The sequence below is a fragment of the Hylobates moloch genome, unplaced genomic scaffold (genome assembly GCF_009828535.3).
Source record: "Hylobates moloch isolate HMO894 unplaced genomic scaffold, HMol_V3 SCAFFOLD_7, whole genome shotgun sequence".
NCBI lineage: Eukaryota > Metazoa > Chordata > Mammalia > Primates > Hylobatidae > Hylobates > Hylobates moloch.
This window is the reverse complement of record NW_026652282.1, coordinates 55,687,758-55,705,595: the sequence shown is the minus strand read 5'-3', so window position 1 is coordinate 55,705,595 and position 17,838 is coordinate 55,687,758. Positions and strand designations below refer to the sequence as shown.

The following is a 17,838-nucleotide window of genomic DNA, read 5'->3' as shown; positions in this document are numbered from 1 at the left end:
GCTTTGGAAAGGCACATAACCTTACCAGGTGGTAATGTGATGATTCATCGAAACTAATAAATTCATAAGTATAAAGGGATGCATGCGTTAAGAGAACATTTTTTATTTCAGACTGAAAGTAGTCAAAACCACAAAGCCTAGGAATCCCTTGGGCAGTTTTATTGTGTAATCTGCTTTAGAAGTAGAGTTGCATCCATGAAGTTTTGAGTCTTAGCTACCTAAGTTTCTTCCCAGTTAAAAACTAGGTGCAAATGGAGTTATACACAATACAGGTAAATATATATACCTGTACTTGTAGATAACATTTTATACATGTTTTCCTGTTCTATACATGTTGCATTGTAGTTTGTCTCCTCTATAAGTGGAAACTAATTAGGACTTGGGCTTCATTATTTCCTTTTCTTGATACACCCTTTTTCCACTCCCTGGGTTGATCAGTACCTTTGGCACTAATATCTCAGAACAATTTTCTATAGGTTATCCTTATGCAGCTTTTATGGCATAATGGATTAGTGGCACAATTCACATGGAGTTTCGTATATCCACTTGCTATAAATTCCTTTTTTTTTTTTTTTTTGACATAGGGTCTCGCTCTGTCACCCAGGCTGAAGTGCAATGGCATGTGATCTCACCTCACTGCAACCTCTGCCTCCCGGGCTCAAGCAATTCTCCTGCCTCAGCCTCCTGAGTAGCTGGGACTACAGGTGCACACCACCACGCTCGGCTGTTATTATTATTATTATTATTTTTGGTAGAGACAGGGTCTCACAATGTTGCCTAGGCTGCTCTTGAACCCCTGAGCTCAGGCAATCCGCATGCCTCAGCTTCCCAAAGTGCTGGGATTACAGGCGTGAGCCACCACGTCTGACCCACTCTATAAATTCCTAATGTAATACAGCCATAGTAATGAAACTAAGCTGTGCTAAATTTTTGCAACATTTATTTAATATTCCTGGGACCACTGAAATGGCAGTAAACTGCTTATATATTAAAGTGGATTTGGGGGCTGGGTGCAGTGGCTAACGCCTGTAATCCCATCATTTTGTGTGGCCAAAGTGGGAGGATCACTTGAAGCCAGGACTTCAAGACCAACTTGGGAAGCAAAGCAAGGGTCTGTCTCTACAAAAAATTTTAGAAATTAGCTGGGTGGAGTGGTGTGTGTTTGTAGTCTTAGCTACGTGGGAGGCTGAGATGGGAGGATCACTTGAGCCTGGGAGGTCAAGGCTGCGGTGAGCTGCGATCACGCCACTGCACTCCAGCCTGGGCGACACAATGAGACCCTGTTTCAAAAAAAGAAGATGAATTTGGGGAAAAAGTAGATTTAATTTTTCAGACAGCTTCCATCTATTAAATTAGACCTTTAGAAATTAAAAAGTTGATTTACTCTTTTAAAGTCATACATTCATTTGGCTAACATTGAGGACCTACTTTATACTGGACATTATTTTAGATTTTGAGATTATGGATAAGAAAAGATTATCTTTTCTCTGAAGAAGCTCACGTATTTTCCTCCTCCTTCATTCTTGCTCCCCTTCTTTGTATCTCCCAACTTCCCATTCCAGTTAGTTACTGATTCCTCCCCAATCTTTTGATAAAGTTTGTTATAATCTAATGCCTAGAATCTTTTTCTAACATTTGCTCCAGTAATGAGTAGTAGTCAGCTCCAGTAATGAAGAGCTCATTATCATTACCTGGCTTCCCCCTAAAAGCAGAGAGAGCTTGATGCAGAGTCTTGGGAGCAGAGGTAGTTTAAGTGGAAGCAAGAGTGAGGGACAAAGGAAAAGATCAATGCAGGGAGTGGAAAAGAAGTGAAATGGGAAAGGAGGAAAAGCCAATATTTGGATGCATTATTGAGTTGGCCAGTGCTCAACTAGTTTAATCATGCTGTAGCCTCTGAAGAGCCTTATGAAATATGACTGAGAACTATCCAGCTGGGGACTGAACAGTGGAAGAATTTATTCAGCAGCTCCCTCGCCACTGTATGTTTTAATTGGTTCTTTTAAAATTATTTCCATTATTTTATTGATATTTTCTCTTTGGTGAGACATTGTTCTCAGTCTTTCCTTAGTTCTTAGGCATGGTGTCCCCTTGAGCATGGACTATTGTTTCCTGTGTGTCTTAGTCTGTCTCATAATTTTTTGTTGAAAAGTGAACATATAAAATCATGTGGCAACTCTGGAAATTAGATTTTTCCCTTCCCCAGGGTGGTTGTTTGTTATTGTTTGCTTATTTATTGACTTTTTGGACTAATTCTATAAAGTGTGTATTCTTTGTTGTTAGAAGCCACTGAAGCCTCTGATAGGTTTGCTTAGTGGGCAGCTAATGATTGAACAATGATTTAATTTAAATACTTTGAACCGATAAGCCTTCCAGCTTTTGCTGCTGGTCATTGTGTGAATTGGGATATGCTTTCAACAACATTCACCTAGGCAGATGACCATTATGCCTTATCTTTCTCTTCCTGCTTGCGCAGAGCCTCAAGGCTAAGCAAGAGGTGAGAGATTAGGAACTTCTTAAGTCTTTCATGGGCCTATGCATATCCTGGAACATGCACATATTCTTTTTTATGACCCATGTCTTTCTAGATTTTACATTGCAACTTTTCAAAGCCCCCGTGGGCATGTCATTGTCCATTAAAAATTATTATGATTATTATTTTGAGATGGGGTCTCTCTCTGTTACTCAGGCTGCAGTGCAGTGGTGTGATCACTGCTCACTACAGCCTCAACCTCTTGCCACTTCAGCCTCCTGAGTAGCTTTGACCACAGGCATACACTACCTCACCTGGCTATTTTTTATTTTTATTTTTTCTAGAGATGGGGGTCTCACTATGTTGCTCAGGCTAGTCTCGAACTCTTAGGCTCAAGCCGTCCTCCAGCCTCAGCCTTCCAAAGTGCTGGGAGTATAGGAATGAGCCACCAAGCCTGGCGTGTTCTTCGATTTTATTTAATTAATTATTTTTTTTTGACCAAGTGTTTTGGTCAGCCTCTTGTTAATTTCAGCTTGTCATACTCTTTCAGGTCACCATAATCTTAAACTATTTCAGATGATTATTTTTGACAAATTCCCCAATAGCGGTGTTGTTTTCACAGAATGAACTTAAAGTGAGAACAAACTAAGACAGATTTTGAGTATAGAGCTTATAGGACATATTAAACCGGATGGCAATTTTCTGGGGGTAGGGCCTTGTGAAACTTCAACCACATTTTGCCTTCTTCAGTGGCTGCTAAGCTGTTGATTTTCACAGCTGTTGTAGCTGTGCGACTGTGGGTTTTCAGTGTTACTGCAGAGATGGAGATGGTGCTTTGATTAGGATACCTTAATATACCAAAAAGGTCACTGTTCTTATAGAGATTCAGTCTTTTTAAAATTAAATAAACAGCATTCAGATTGCTAAGCCCTTTGTTAATTTAGAGAATGCTAAGCCCTTTGTTAATTTAAAGAATATTTGCAATACATTTATCTGGCAAAAGACTTGTTTCCAGAATACATAAAGAAATCTTATAGTTTAGTAATAAGACAACTCAATTATAAAATGGGCAAGAGATTTGAACAGACCCTTCTTGAAAAAAAGATACACAAATGCTCAATAAATATATAAGACATTTATATCATTAATCACCAGAAAAATGCAAATTAAAACTAGTGAGATACTATTACACATCCATTAGAATGACTAAAATGAAAATAAATAAATAAATAACCAGGTATTGGCAAGTATGTGGATCATCTGAAATTATCCTACAGAATGCAAAATGGTATAATCATGTTTGAAAAAAAAAATGGTCATTTATTTTATAAAAGATTCATAAAAACATTTTTACTTGATACATATTTGTACGTATTTATGGGATACAGTGTGGTATTTCAATACGTGTATATAATGTGTAATGATCAAATCAGAGTAATTAGCATGACCTAAAATATTTATCATTTCTTTGTCTGGGGAACATTCAAAATCCTGTTTTCTAACTATTTGAATATATACAATAAAATATTGTTAACTATAGTCACACTGTATTGCAATAGAAAGTGGAACTTTTTCTTCTATCTAGCCATAATTTTGTATACATTAACCAACTCTTCTTTGTTCTTTGAGACAGGCCTAACCAACTCCTCTTTATCCCCTGCTCCTCCCTACCCTTCCAAGCCTCTAGTAACCACTACTCTATTCTCTACTTCTATGAGATCAGCTTTTTTAGCTCTCACATACGAGTAAGAGCATGTGGTATTTATCTTTCTTGTCCCTGGCTTATTTTAGTTAACATAATTTCTTCAAGGCTCATCCATGTTGCCATGAATGCCGGGATTCATGCTTTTTAATTGCTGAATAGTATTTCGCTGTGTATATATATTACATTTTCTTTCTTTCTTTTTTTTTTTTTTTTGAGATGAAGTTTCGCTTTTGTTGTTCAGGCTGGAGTGCAATGGCGTGATCTCGGCTCACTGCAACCTCTGCCTCCTGGGTTCAAGCCATTCTCCTGCCTCAGCCTCTCAAGTAGCTGGGATTACAGGCATGCACCACCACACCCGGCTAATTTTGTATTTTTTTAGTAGAGATGGAGTTTTACCATGTTGGTCAGGCTGGTCTCAAACTCCTGACCTGAAGTGATCCACCCGCCTTGGCCTCCCAAAGTGCTGGGATTACAGGCGTGAGCCACTGAGCCTGGCCCATTTTCTTTATTCATTTATATATTGATGAACACTTAGGTCGATTTCATATTTTGGCATTGTGAATAGGTGCTGCAATAAAAATGATGCAGGTATCTCTTTGATATACTGCTTTTGGGGTCTTTTGTGATTCCAGATAAATTGTAGCATTTGTTTTGATATTTCTGTGAAGAATGCCCTTTGCATTTTGCTAGGGATTGCACTGAAGTATAGGTTGTTTGGGGTAGTATGTTCATTTTAACAATATTAACTTCTAAAATTCTTGAACATGGGATGTCTTTTCCTTATTTTTGTGCATCCTATTCACTTTCCTTCTTCAGTGTTTTATAGTTTTCTGTGTGTAGATCTTTTACTTCCTTGGTCAAATTTATTCCTAGGTATTTTATTTTTTTGTAGCTATTGCAAATGTGATTGCTTTCTTTTTTAAAATTTTTATATTTTTAAGATACAGGGTCTCACTCTCACCTAGGCAGGAGTGCAATAGCATGATCGTAGCTCAATGTAGCCTTGAACTCCTGGGCTCAATCAGTCCTCTCACCTCAGTCCCTCAAGTAGCTAGGACTACAGGCTTGCACCATTACGCATAGCTAATGTAAAGAAAATTTTTTTTGTGTGCAGACAGGGTTTCACTATATTGCCCAAGCTGATCTCAAACTCCTTTTTTTTTTTTTTTTTTGGAGAGAGGCGGTCTCGCTGTGTTACCCAGGCTAGTCTCAAACTCCTAACCTCAAGCAATCCTCCTGCCTTGGCCTCCCAAAGCTCTGAGATTAAAGGCATGAGCCACTGCAACCCGCCGTGATTGCTTTTTAAATTTCTTTTTTTTTCCTTTTTCTTTTTCTTTTTCTTTTTTTTTTTTTTTTTTTAGCTAGAGTCTCTCTCTGTTGCCCAGGCTGGAGTACAGTGGCAGGATCTCGGCTCACCACAATCTCTGCCTCCCGGGTTCAAGCGATTCTCTTGCTTCAGCTTCCCAAGTAGCTGGGACTACAGGTGCATGCCACCACGCCTGGCTAATTTTTGTATTTTTAGTAGAGATGGGGTTTCACCATGTTGGCCAGGCTGGTCTTGAACTCCTGACCTCAAGTAATCTGCCCACGTTGGCCTCCCAAAGTGCTCAATTATAGGCATGAGCCACCGCGCCTGGCTCTTGATTTATTTTTAGCTAAATGTGGCACTCGGGTTATGTATACTTACCAATTTACCATGTAACCCATGCATTGGAGAAATGAAAACATACGCCCTGAAGAGGCTTGTGCATGAATTTTCTTTGAAACTTTATTCACAATGGTGAAAAACTGAAATAAACACTGATGTCCATGAAGAAATGATAAATAAACACATTGTGGTATATTTACATAATGGAGTGTTACTTAGCAACAAAAGCAAAAATTACTGATACAAGCGATAACATGGATGAATTTTAAAACATTGTGCAGACCTAAATGAGTCCGATACAAAGGAGTCTATTTTATATGATTCTATTTTCATGAAATTCTCAAAAAGTATTGTGACGAAAAACAGGTGTCTACACTAATTAATCAATCTTGTTCATATTCTGTCTCATTCCCTTAAAGTTCAAAGTGCCTAAAATGCACTATCCAACTACATTCTATAATGTGTAAGGGAAAGGTGAAGTAAAGACATTGTGGAAGACACATACATAAATAAGGTGATGGAGAGAGGACTCTGAAAGCTGGACTGAAAAATATTGGCATAGTGGCAGAGTGGATGGGCACAGGGAAGATAAAATGATGAGTTCACATTGTTTGGAGTGATGTAGTGAATTTTAAGATGATGAAGAATTAAATGTGTCACACACGACAAGCATTTCTAGGTTATCTATGGATTCTTTGTAGTCTAGAAGTCATCCACTTCACTTATTTATCTAAAATATATTAGTCTTTTCCAGGACTTTTCTCAGCACAAGGGACAAATATATGGGAACTTGGACCTTGTTTCATGAAGAGCTGTGAATTTATGCTTTTTTTTTTTTTTTTTTTTTTTTGAGATGGAGTCTCGCTCTGGCACCCAGGCTGGAGTTCAGTGGCATGATCTCGGCTCACTGCAACCTCCACCTCCCAGGTTCAAGTGATTCTCCTGTCTCAACCTCCCGAGTAGCTGGGACTACAGTAGCCCGCCACCACAGCGGGCTAATTTTTGTATTTTTAGTAAAGATGGGATTTCACCAAGTTGGCCAGGCTGGTCTCAAACTCCTGACCTCAGGTGATCTGCCTGCCTCAGTGTCCCAAAGTACTGGGATTACAGGCGTGAGCCACCATACCCGGCTGCTTGATCATGTTTTTGAATGGAATTTGTGTGCATTGTTTCATTTTTTGTTCATTTGATTCTAAGGTGAGGACAGTATTTCCTACTTTTATGTAGTTGGGAGCAGTAAATGGAAATGTTTGTGGAAAGTTCCTCATAAAATTTCAAGGCCTTTTGTAGATATAGTGTTTTAAAGGCCCAGAGTCTGGAGAAAAGAAGAGATAGGTACCAATAATGAAAAGGGAGACTAGATGCAACTTCTTCCTTATTCCATGCCTTTATTTTCAAAATACTATAAATGTTGAATATTGTAGTATTTGTGGTTTCTGAAATATTGAGATAATTTTAAGGAGAGGAATAATTAATACCTGTTCCTTCTTTGGCTCAAATAATATTTAGGAAATACTAGTAGGTGTGGAAGAGCAACACAATAAATGTTTTTATTTAATTTCCCTGAGCATAACAGAGAGCAGATGGGGAATTCTGGGCCTACCCTTTTTGACTGTTAGCCAAGGAGAGCAGAAAAAATAAATTGTTTTCCAGACATGGAGCCAGTTTTGTGTGCTCGTTGCTGATGTACTGTGAAAGGATTTGAAGGGTGTGCATGCACTTGTCACAATCATGTGGCTTAGATTTGTAGTGGAAAATGTGATTCTAGATTGTCAAAATTGTGAGAAGCTATGGTAACCTGGTCTGTGTAAAAATGTCATTATTATTGTTATTATTACTATTTTCAGTGATTTGTTCAAAGAGTTAAGACTTAAAATTCTGATAATAAGTATTTCTGAAAATGAGACAAAGACAGAATGCTAATAAAATTTTTGGCTTATAATTTGTTTTAGCCAAATGCTTGAACTTGTTTTATTGTGTTTTTGCTTAATGATGACAGCTTTTCATTAAAAGGACTCAGTGTGGTTGCTTGCCTTGTCTCCATTTTCCTTGGTCTGAGAGCAAATACTCAGGCTCAGTAAGTCCATGCATATGATAGGTTTGAAAATGCAGGATGGAGGAGGGTGATGAAACTAGGGAGAGAAAGAAGAAATCGGAAAAGAGAGCCAAAAATAACCAACAATCTTAAGCTTTCCTAGAATATGGTCTAACAGGTTAGCTTAGTTGGTAAGATCAGTATGCCTCAAAGTTAAAGAGTATATGAATGCCCTGGGGCTTGTATAAAAATGTAATTTCTGATTTGTTAAGTCTAGGGTAGGGCTTGGCAATGTGCATTTCCTTCCACCTCCCAGGTGATGATGCTGCTGCTGGCCTTAGAACTACTCTTGGAGCGCAACAAGGGTCAAAAGTTGGGTTGGACCTCTTGGTGGGGACATATTTAAAAAATCTCAATAAAGATAACTTCTCAAAAGTATAGCTAAACATGATTCAATTTTATACCAACTTATACACTAATATATTTCTAAAATTCAAAATCATTGACCAAAAAAAAAAAGCATTTGTTTGGCTATGTCACTCTGATTGTTTTCATTCATTGCTTTCTTAGGTTGGGTCTCTTGATAAATACTCTGTGAACAAGTTAAGACTCTTCGTCTTCCAGATAGCATCCTAACCCAGGCTGTCATCTGGTTAACTTGTAAAATGTCCAGGTAGTACCTGTATCATCATGGATAGGGCTCTGGAGAAGCAGACAGACCACCTGGCTTCTATTTCCAGCTTTGCCACCAAGCTCTGGGACTTTGAACTCCACATGTATAAAATGGAAAGCATCTAGTGTATTGCCCATAATAGGGGTTTAGGAAATGTGTGAGGAGACCCTCTTAAGAGTATATCTAGGTAGTTTCATGTCTTCCATGCTTTGAGTGGAACAGGTCAGAGAGGAGAGGTGTTGAGGATAAAAACATGTCCCATAACTTTTAAGGACTTTACTGAGATGCCCCATCCTTTCTTCTTCTGATTTTAGTTGTTGAAACTTTCTTCTACTGCATATCTAATCTTTTGTTTTATTTCATTAAATGCTAGTTGCAACCTGCTCAGAGCAATTACCTTTGGTTTTCTTTTATCTGCTCTTACAGAGATGAGGAAATAGATCAAAGCATAGCATTGTTGAACATTTCTCTTGTTACCCTTCCTTTGCAGATTATTCTTCTGCTGTTCAGAAATTTTCCCAGACGCTGCAGTCATTTCAGTTTGATTTCATTGGAGACACTCTGACTGATGATGAAATTAACATTGGTAAGTCTTCAGCTACATGTGGTCATATACCTGTTGAGGCAGCCCTGAGACCATGTAGTCTTTTTGATTTGTGGATACAGAGCACTTGTATGTCTTCATCCACTGTGGTCCAATGCCAAGGCCCTAGGAGGTTGATTAGGATGGATAAGGAAACTTTCCCTGCCGGTCCCATTTCCTCCTCACATGACAGCAATCAAAAGATACCCTTAAACTTCTACTGAGGTTTTTGACTCAGACAGTCTGCAAGCGACCTTTTCTTTAAAGCATAGTTATTTTCCTAAAGGATATATTAAAAGGGGGACTTTTTTGGTTTATTTCCCAAAATGGTTGGGGTTAGATTCTTCTAAGGAATCAAATTTCCCTAGAAAGTGTTAACTTAGCATTTGTGTATCTACAACTTATCAGGAACAGGTTGCTTGGCATCTCTCTTGGGAACTGGATTTAACAACTCTATTAGTTGTATAATCTTGGACAAGATATTTCTGTCTCTGAGTCTCATCTTGTCCTCCGTCAAATGGGGTTAATATCTATCAAGGATGTTAAAAAGAGGAGGTTGAATAGTAGAAGTCAAAAGAAGTTTGTGTTTGTATTATTTGTTATGAAGGTAAAGAGGAGAGGTTAACAAACCCCTGGGCCCATTCCAGCTCACCACCTGCTTTTGTAAATAAAGTTTTATTGGAACATACTCATACTCATTTATTTAAGCATTTTCTATGGGTATTTTTGTGGCACAAGAATAGCACTGAGTAATTAGTGACCACCACTGGATGGTCCTCAAAGCCTAAAATTGTTATCTTCTGGCCATTTAAGAAAAAGTTTGCTGATTCCTGAGTTAAAGGGTTAGTGTAGAGCATTTGCTAGATGAGAACACTGAACCAAAGAGCTATTATGAATGATCTGTTGTTACTGGAACAAGTTAGTAACACAGTTATATTTATTAGCCCTGGAACTAAAATGTGAAAATGTATTATTATTAATAAATGCCTATTGTAGTCAATTTTAATAATATATAAAAGTATAAGTTACTTATGATAGGAAGATATTCCTGCACAGAAATAGCATATTGGACATACTTTTATATTATCCTTTAAGTCTTTTTCTCTACATATATCTGTTTTCTTTGTATGCAACGTAGTTCATATTAAATATATAATATTATCTTTCTAACCAAATATTTTATTATAAGCATTTTCCCATGTAATTTAAAATTTCTCACAAGTTTTATGGGTGGTTTGTATGGCCTTGTTTTGTTCACTGCTGTTTTCCCAGCACATAAAGGAGTGCCTGACATATAGTAGATGTTCAATGAAATGTTGGTAAATGAATGAATAATGGATACATTCAAATTTCATTATTACGAGAGCTATACTTCATTTAATATTTAGCTATTATTGGAAATATAGCTTATTTCCATTTTTCACTATTATAAGTAATATTTCAATGAACATTTTTTAGATTTAGATTGGTGACCATTTTGGTTAAATGTGACTGTGTAACTAGTGAGTCAGATATTTGTATTTGTATTATTTTCTTATTCACTCCATTTTATTTTACTTCAGTAAATCTATCCAGGTCCAAGTGCATGACTTATTTAAAAGTTAACATTATGGGCTCTGGAATCAAGTAACCCAAGTTTGAACTCTACCTTTACATCTTAATAGCTCTGTAACCTTGGCAAGTAACTTCACCTCTCTAAGTGTTAAATTTTCTTATCTTGTAAAGTGGGGATGAGGTAATGCCAAGTGTGCATAGTGTCTAAATGAATGTTAGGTACTTCAACATTATTATTAATATAAGATATTTTTGTACTTCTTTTTAAAAATAACTGCTACTTGCCTGTCAGTTGGAAGATTGGGAGATACATGGTACATGAAATTACATAAATGGCTCCTTTTTCTGGTATAAGGGTCTGATTTTGAACAGGTGGCTATTTATACCAAAGCCACCAATAGATCTGAGACTTTTCTCATGTCTTCCTTTATGTTGAACTTTGAGCCTTAATTCTCTTAATCCCATGAACCTCACTGCAAATGTCAATGAGTGCTATGCAGGAAAAAGGGTGTGTGAGTCTGAGCAAAATGACTTATAAACAAAAGAAAAATGACTCCTTGGTGATGCCAGGTTCCTGTGGGGGTCTGTGGGGCTCCATCAGAGCTGCTCATTATGACATCTTTGCTGCTTTTTTTTAAAAAAGGAAGAAAGACAGGGTCTTGCTCTGTTTACCCAGACTGGTCTTGAACTCCTGGGCTCAAGTTATCCTCCCACCACCTTGGTCTCCCAAAGCTCTGTGATTACAGGCATCAGCTACCACACCCGGTCTTTTGCTTCTTCTTCTTCCTTTTTTTTTTTTTTTTTTTTTTTTTTAAGATGGAGTCTTGTTCTGTTCCCTAGGCTGGAGATCAGTGGGCTCACTGCAACCTCTGCCTCCCGGGTTCAAGCGATTCTCCTGCCTGAGCCTCCCGAGTAGCTGGGATTACAGACACCCGCCACCATGCCTGGCTAATTTTTGTGTTTTTAATAAATACATGGTTTCACCATATTGGCCAGGCTGGTCTCGAACACCTGACCTCAAGTGATCCAACCCATCTTGGCCTCCCAAAGTGTTGAGATTACAGGCATGAACCATAGTGCCCGGCCTTTTTGCTTCTTAATGTATGATTTATAATAACTCTTTAACTCAGTGATCATTTGCCTGCCAATTTCAGAAGCTCCTACTTAGCATTTGAACACTGCTTTTAAGGATGCTGACTTAATGAACTGGCTTTCATTATTGAGGACTGAAGAGAGGTTTTGAAAATTCATTGGCCTGTCATGGTCATTGTCCTTGTTGAATCTCATTTTGAAAGCTGGGAATTGTGGTGGTAGTAAGAGGAAGAGCCAGTACTCCAACAGCTGAGGCTGAGGCTCTCTGGAGGCTTTGAGAAAAAATATTGGGGACCCTACTGGGAGGCTATTGTTGGGAAAGAGCAGTTGCTTTGGAAGCTGAGAGCACAGAGTGTGCCATGCCCTCCTATTGCCAATGCTGCTGGCCCTGAGTCAATACATCTTGTTTCACTGGAAAAAAAATTGCTTAAAGCACACTTTGGATGGAATTGTGATACCCTTTTGGATTTCACATTATATGTGCAGTGGGCCTTCTCATTAAAAATTTTTCATTATTGGCTCCAAAAGGTCACTCAGTAGCATTGTAGGTACTTGTTATTTAGCAGAAATGACAGTGCTTCCTGGAGCTCATGGAGAAAGCCTGAGGATTCTGAAGAGTTCCTCTCCCTGATGATCAGCTTGATGACTTACTCTGAATAGTTTGTGTCTAACAGGGACAAGTGGGAGGCCATGTGTCATTGATCTGACCGTGACTTTTTTCACTGCTTTAGAGTTAGACATCTATGCCCTCAATTGCCATTGCCTTGTCTTTACCTCTATGTCTCTGTAACCAAAGGAAATCCCAGGTGTCTAGGAAGTCTTGTGTCTGCTTAGATTTGAGTTTTATTTGTTAGCTATGGGATCTTGGCAACATTAATTGAGCTTGTTGAGCATCTGTTTTCCTCATCAGTATAGTGGGGGAGTATAATCCACCTCACAAGGTCATGAGGAGCAAATCAGATAATACTTATATCAGAGAGTGTCTGTAAATGATTTAGCTCAGTGTCTGGCATATAGTTGGTGCTCAATAATTCATTGTTATTGATTCTACTAGGAACACTGTAGAAGGTAATTTGTGGAAAACAGTGTTGGTTTGAAATTATATTTCCCAAATTAACCAAAGAAAAATGTAGGATTGTAAAATGTCCATGTTGGCGGGGATCTTAAATAGTATTTAGTTCATTATTTCTCGTATAACTTCATATCTGAGTCACCTGAGGATCTTGTTTATCCTGTCACAGGACCTACCTTATACCTAAAGAATCAGAATCTCTATAGCGGAGCCCAGGGCCTTGATTTTTACATAGTCTTTATAACATCAGTGAGCATTTTGTAACCCCAGGACACATCTCAAGCTTTTCCAAACTGTGCTCCTTGGATCCTCAGTGTCTCCCATCTTTCATGATCAAATGAAACAGCGGTTTATATTGGGCTTTCATGTAAGAATTTGCTTGAAAATGGGATTTGTAGATTAAATGTGAGAAGCAGACACTTTTAGAGTCCTCCCAAATAGCAGGTGTCATTGTAAGCACTTTATATAAACCAATGAGAGAAAGAGAGACAGAATAGTAGCAAGTTTATCCCTCAGTTCAACAGATGGGGAAACTGAGATCCAGAGGTAGGGATGTGATTGTGGAAGTTACCACACAGCTACATAGTACCAGATTTGCTATTAGAGCCTGAATCTCCTAAGGCCCAATTGATTCATTCAATAACATTTTATTGAGCATCTGCTATAAAGCTTGTCCTCATGGACTTCCCAATCATACAAGTTTTGGCATAGGTAAATGACTTGCAGTGTCACCATAGCACCATGAGCTAGAAAGAGGCTCGTTTTCCACATAGGCTTAAGAGAATCTGCTTACTCTTTTTTTTTTTTTTTTTTTCTGTGATAGAGTCTCACTCTTGTCACCCAGGCTGGAGTGCAGTGGCATGATCTCGACTCACTGCAACCTCCGCCTCCCGGGTTCAAGAGATTCTTCTGCCTCGGCCTCCCGAGTAGCTGGGATTACAGGCATGCGTAATTACAGGCATGCGTAAATACATGCCCGGCTATTTTTTGTATTTTTAGTAGAGACTGGGTTTCACCATGTTGGCCCGGCTGGTCTCGAACTCCTGACCTCAGGTAATCTGCCTACCCTGGCCTCCCAAAGTGCTGAGATTACAGGCGTGAACCGCTGCACCCGGCCAGGTTACTCTTTTCTCAGGATCCCTTATATGTATTTTTGTTCATTAGTAAATAGGTAGAGAGTGTCCACTAAATGACATAAACAAGGGATTCAGAGACATAGAACACATCTTCCTGTCCTCAAGGATCTCATAGTCTATTAAAGGAGGTGGATAAATAAATAGACAATGGCAACACAATGTGATAAGGACTATGGTAGAGGTAAGCACATGGTAGCCCCTAATTGAGACTGGTGTGTATATGTACTGGGGGACAGGATGATGGGGAGAATAAACAAGGAAGCCTTCTCAGAGAAGTGATATCTGAGTCAGTTCCAGGGTTAAGGTGAAACAAGGCAGGTGGCTAGGGCTCCGATTTAAGGAGGCACTTACTCTCAGGGTTGTGCAAGTACAGGCTGGCACTTGAGAGTGAATATACCTCCTTAAAGTTTACAGCCTGGGTACCTGGGGATTATTTGGTGAGGATCTTCAGAGGGCCTCGTATTTTAACTTCAAATTTCAATCTTGTCATCACCAGAGCATGGCATCCATTAGGTGAACCCTGATAGCATAGTTCTTTTCTTCTGTGCATCTACCTTGTTACATCTTTTCCAGAAAATGTCACCCATTGGGTTTTAGTGGGTTGTTTGTTTATGCCTGCTGGAATAAAAGTCGTGTTCTAAATCTCAGACTGTAAATCACATTTCCACTCCAGTTATCCTAACATATTTGAAGAAACACCTTTGTGGACCAAGAAGATTGATTTAAGGTCAGACTTCTAGATAGAAATTTCCATCAGCCACCCATTACTGGTTTCTGAGAGATGAGGGTTCAACATTGTCAGTCCCCCGATCCTGATTTTTGTTTAATGTGAATATTATTCATTGCTAAACAACTCACAGCAGATCATAAACCTCTTGGTTGAGATAAAGAAGGGACTAAGAAATAGTCTCTTGAGGGCTTTTGTTGGTATTTTCTTCTATAAAACCAGTTGAAGTATCTTTTGAGAAGTGGTGGCAAATGTCAGTTGTTTTAGAGTCCTGGAGGTCAGGCATCTTAAAAGAGGAATGGCTATAATGAAAAAAGAAGCACTAATATAAAAGATTGTATTTAAGTAAAGAGCCAGGAATTGAATTCTAAAGGTTCAGTGATTTTCATGAGATTGGTGGGGGGAAAATGTTTTGGTTATACATCTTGAAGCTCTTAAGCTTATATGTCAGTTGGTGACATTGTTCACAATATTGGTTATCTTTCATATAGGGGCGTGAATGGACCAAATATTTTGCCAGACTTTCTTAGCACAGACAATAGCTTTTCTGGGGAAAGTTCTAGCCCAATGCACCTTCTGCTGTGGTGATAAGCCCTTGGAGGTTTATATGAAGTTATTGGGCTTGAGTTCATAGGGCTTCTTCTCAGATCTTGAGGAAAAGAGAAAATACAAGGTAATCAGAAGTCTCTATTGGGATCTGGGCCGTCAGGTTTTAGTTCTCCATGACTCGAAGTCATATGAGAAGGTGATAATTGGGCTGGGTACGGTGCCTCATGCCTGTAATCTCAGCACTTTGGAAGGCAAATGTGAGTGGCTCACTTGAGCCTAGGAGCTGATTCTAGGTGCTTTCAGGGAAGCATCAGATTAAAGCATAAAAACCTATGTATAGATGAGAAAAGCCTTAAAATGGCAGTGGCCAACTTATTACTGATCATTTTCAAAAGGGGAAGACTTGATGAAATTTTATTACCAGAAGAATAATGCAACTGAAAAATACATGGGATTTATGTGGCATATAAAACAAAAGAAATATCAATCCATAAAAAGATTTTACAAAAAATCTATAATCATAATAACACTATTTTCAAGGAAGAGTGAATATTATATTTATAAAAATTGATAAACACAACCTTTATGAAGAAAAAAGTCTTCAGACATAACATAATAATTCTGACATAATATATCATGAATATAGCAAGCTTATAGTTAGAATATACCAAGAATATATCAATAATATCAAGTAAAGCTGAGCTCAGCGATGCATACCTGTAATCCCAGGTAGTCCGGAGGCTGAGATGGGAGGATTGATTAACAACCCCCAGCCACCCAAAAGAATATCAAGTAAAGAGATTGAGAAATCTTAATAAAACATACTCATTATTTTGAGATACATCCCATCAATACCTAATTTACTGAGAGTTTTTAGCATGAAGAGCTATCTATGACAAACCCACAGCCAATATCATACTGAATGGGCAAAAACTGGAAGCATTCTCTTTGAAAACTGGCAAAAGACAGGGATGCCCTCTCTCACCACTCCTATTCAACATAGTGTTGGAAGTTCTGGCCAGGGCAATCAGGCAGGAGAAGGAAATAAAGGGTATTCAATTAGGAAAAGAGGAAGTCAAATTGTCCCTGTTTGCAGATGACATGATTGTATATCTAGAAAACCCCATTGTCTCAGCCCAAAATCTCCTTAAGCTGATAAGCAACTTCAGCAAAGTCTCAGGATACAAAATCAATGTACAAAAATCACAAGCATTCTTATACACCAATAACAGACAAACAGAGAGCCAAATCATGAGTGAACTCCCATTCACAATTGCTTCAAAGAGAATAAAATACCTAGGAATCCAACTTACAAGGGATGTGAAGGACCTCTTCAAGGAGAACTGCAAACCACTGCTCAACGAAATAAAAGAGGATACAAACAAATGGAAGAACATTCCATGCTCATGGGTTGGAAGAATCAATATCGTGAAAATGGCCATACTGCCCCAGGTAATTTATAGATTCAATGCCATCCCCATCAAGCTACCAATGACTTTCTTCACAGAATTGGAAAAAACTACTTTAAAGTTCATATGGAACCAAAAAAGAGCCCGCATCGCCAAGTCAATCCTAAGCCAAAAGAACAAAGCTGGAGGCGTCACGCTACCTGACTTCAAACTATACTACAAGGCTACAGTAACCAAAACAGCATGGTACTGGTACCAAAACAGAGATATGGATCAATGGAACAGAACAGAGCCCTCAGAAATAACGCCACATATCTACAACTATCTGATCTTTGACAAACCTGACAAAAACAAGCAATGGGGAAAGGATTCCCTATTTAATAAATGGTGCTGGGAAAACGGGCTAGCCATATGTAAAAAGCTGAAACTGGATCCCTTCCTTACACCTTATACAAAAATTAATTCAAGGTGGATTAAAGACTTACATGTTAGACCTAAAACCATAAAAACCCTAGAAGAAAACCTAGGCAGTACCATTCAGGACATAGGCATGGGCAAGGACTTCATGTCTAAAACACCAAAAGCAATGGCAACAAAAGCCAAAATTGACAAATGGGATCTAATTAAACTAAAGAGCTTCTGCACAGCAAAAGAAACTACCATCAGAGTGAACAGGCAAGCTACACAATGGGAGAAAATTTTCACAACCTACTCATCTGACAAAGGGCTAATATCCAGAATCTACAATGAACTCAAACAAATTTACAAGAAAAAAACAAACAACCCCATCAAAAAGTGGACGAAGGATATGAACAGACACTTCTCAAAAGAAGACATTTATGCAGCCAAAAAACACATGAAGAAATGCTCATCATCACTGGCCATCAGAGAAATGCAAATCAAAACCACAATGAGATACCATGTCACACCAGTTAGAATGGCCATCATTAAAAAGTCAGGAAACAACAGGTGCTGGAGAGGATGTGGAGAAATAGGAACACTTTTACACTGTTGGTGGGACTGTAAACTAGTTCAACCATTGTGGAAGTCAGTGTGGCGATTCCTCAGGGATCTAGAACTAGAAATACCATTTGACCCAGCCATCCCATTACTGGGTATATACCCAGAGGACCATAAATCATGCTGCTATAAAGACACATGCACACATGTGTTTATTGTGGCACT

At 38.5% G+C, this 17,838-nt stretch overlaps 1 protein-coding gene across 2 annotated transcripts in view; it reads left to right on the top strand.

The window, feature by feature from the left end:
* Positions 1 to 17,838, top strand: part of OPHN1 (oligophrenin 1) — a 392,827-nt gene that overhangs the window by 127,130 nt on the left and 247,859 nt on the right. For both annotated transcript variants that reach the window (XM_032757108.2, XM_032757106.2), the window contains exon 3: positions 9,022 to 9,117. In XM_032757108.2, the coding sequence (XP_032612999.1) occupies positions 9,022 to 9,117 (96 nt within the window). The remainder of the gene's footprint in view (positions 1 to 9,021; positions 9,118 to 17,838) is intronic.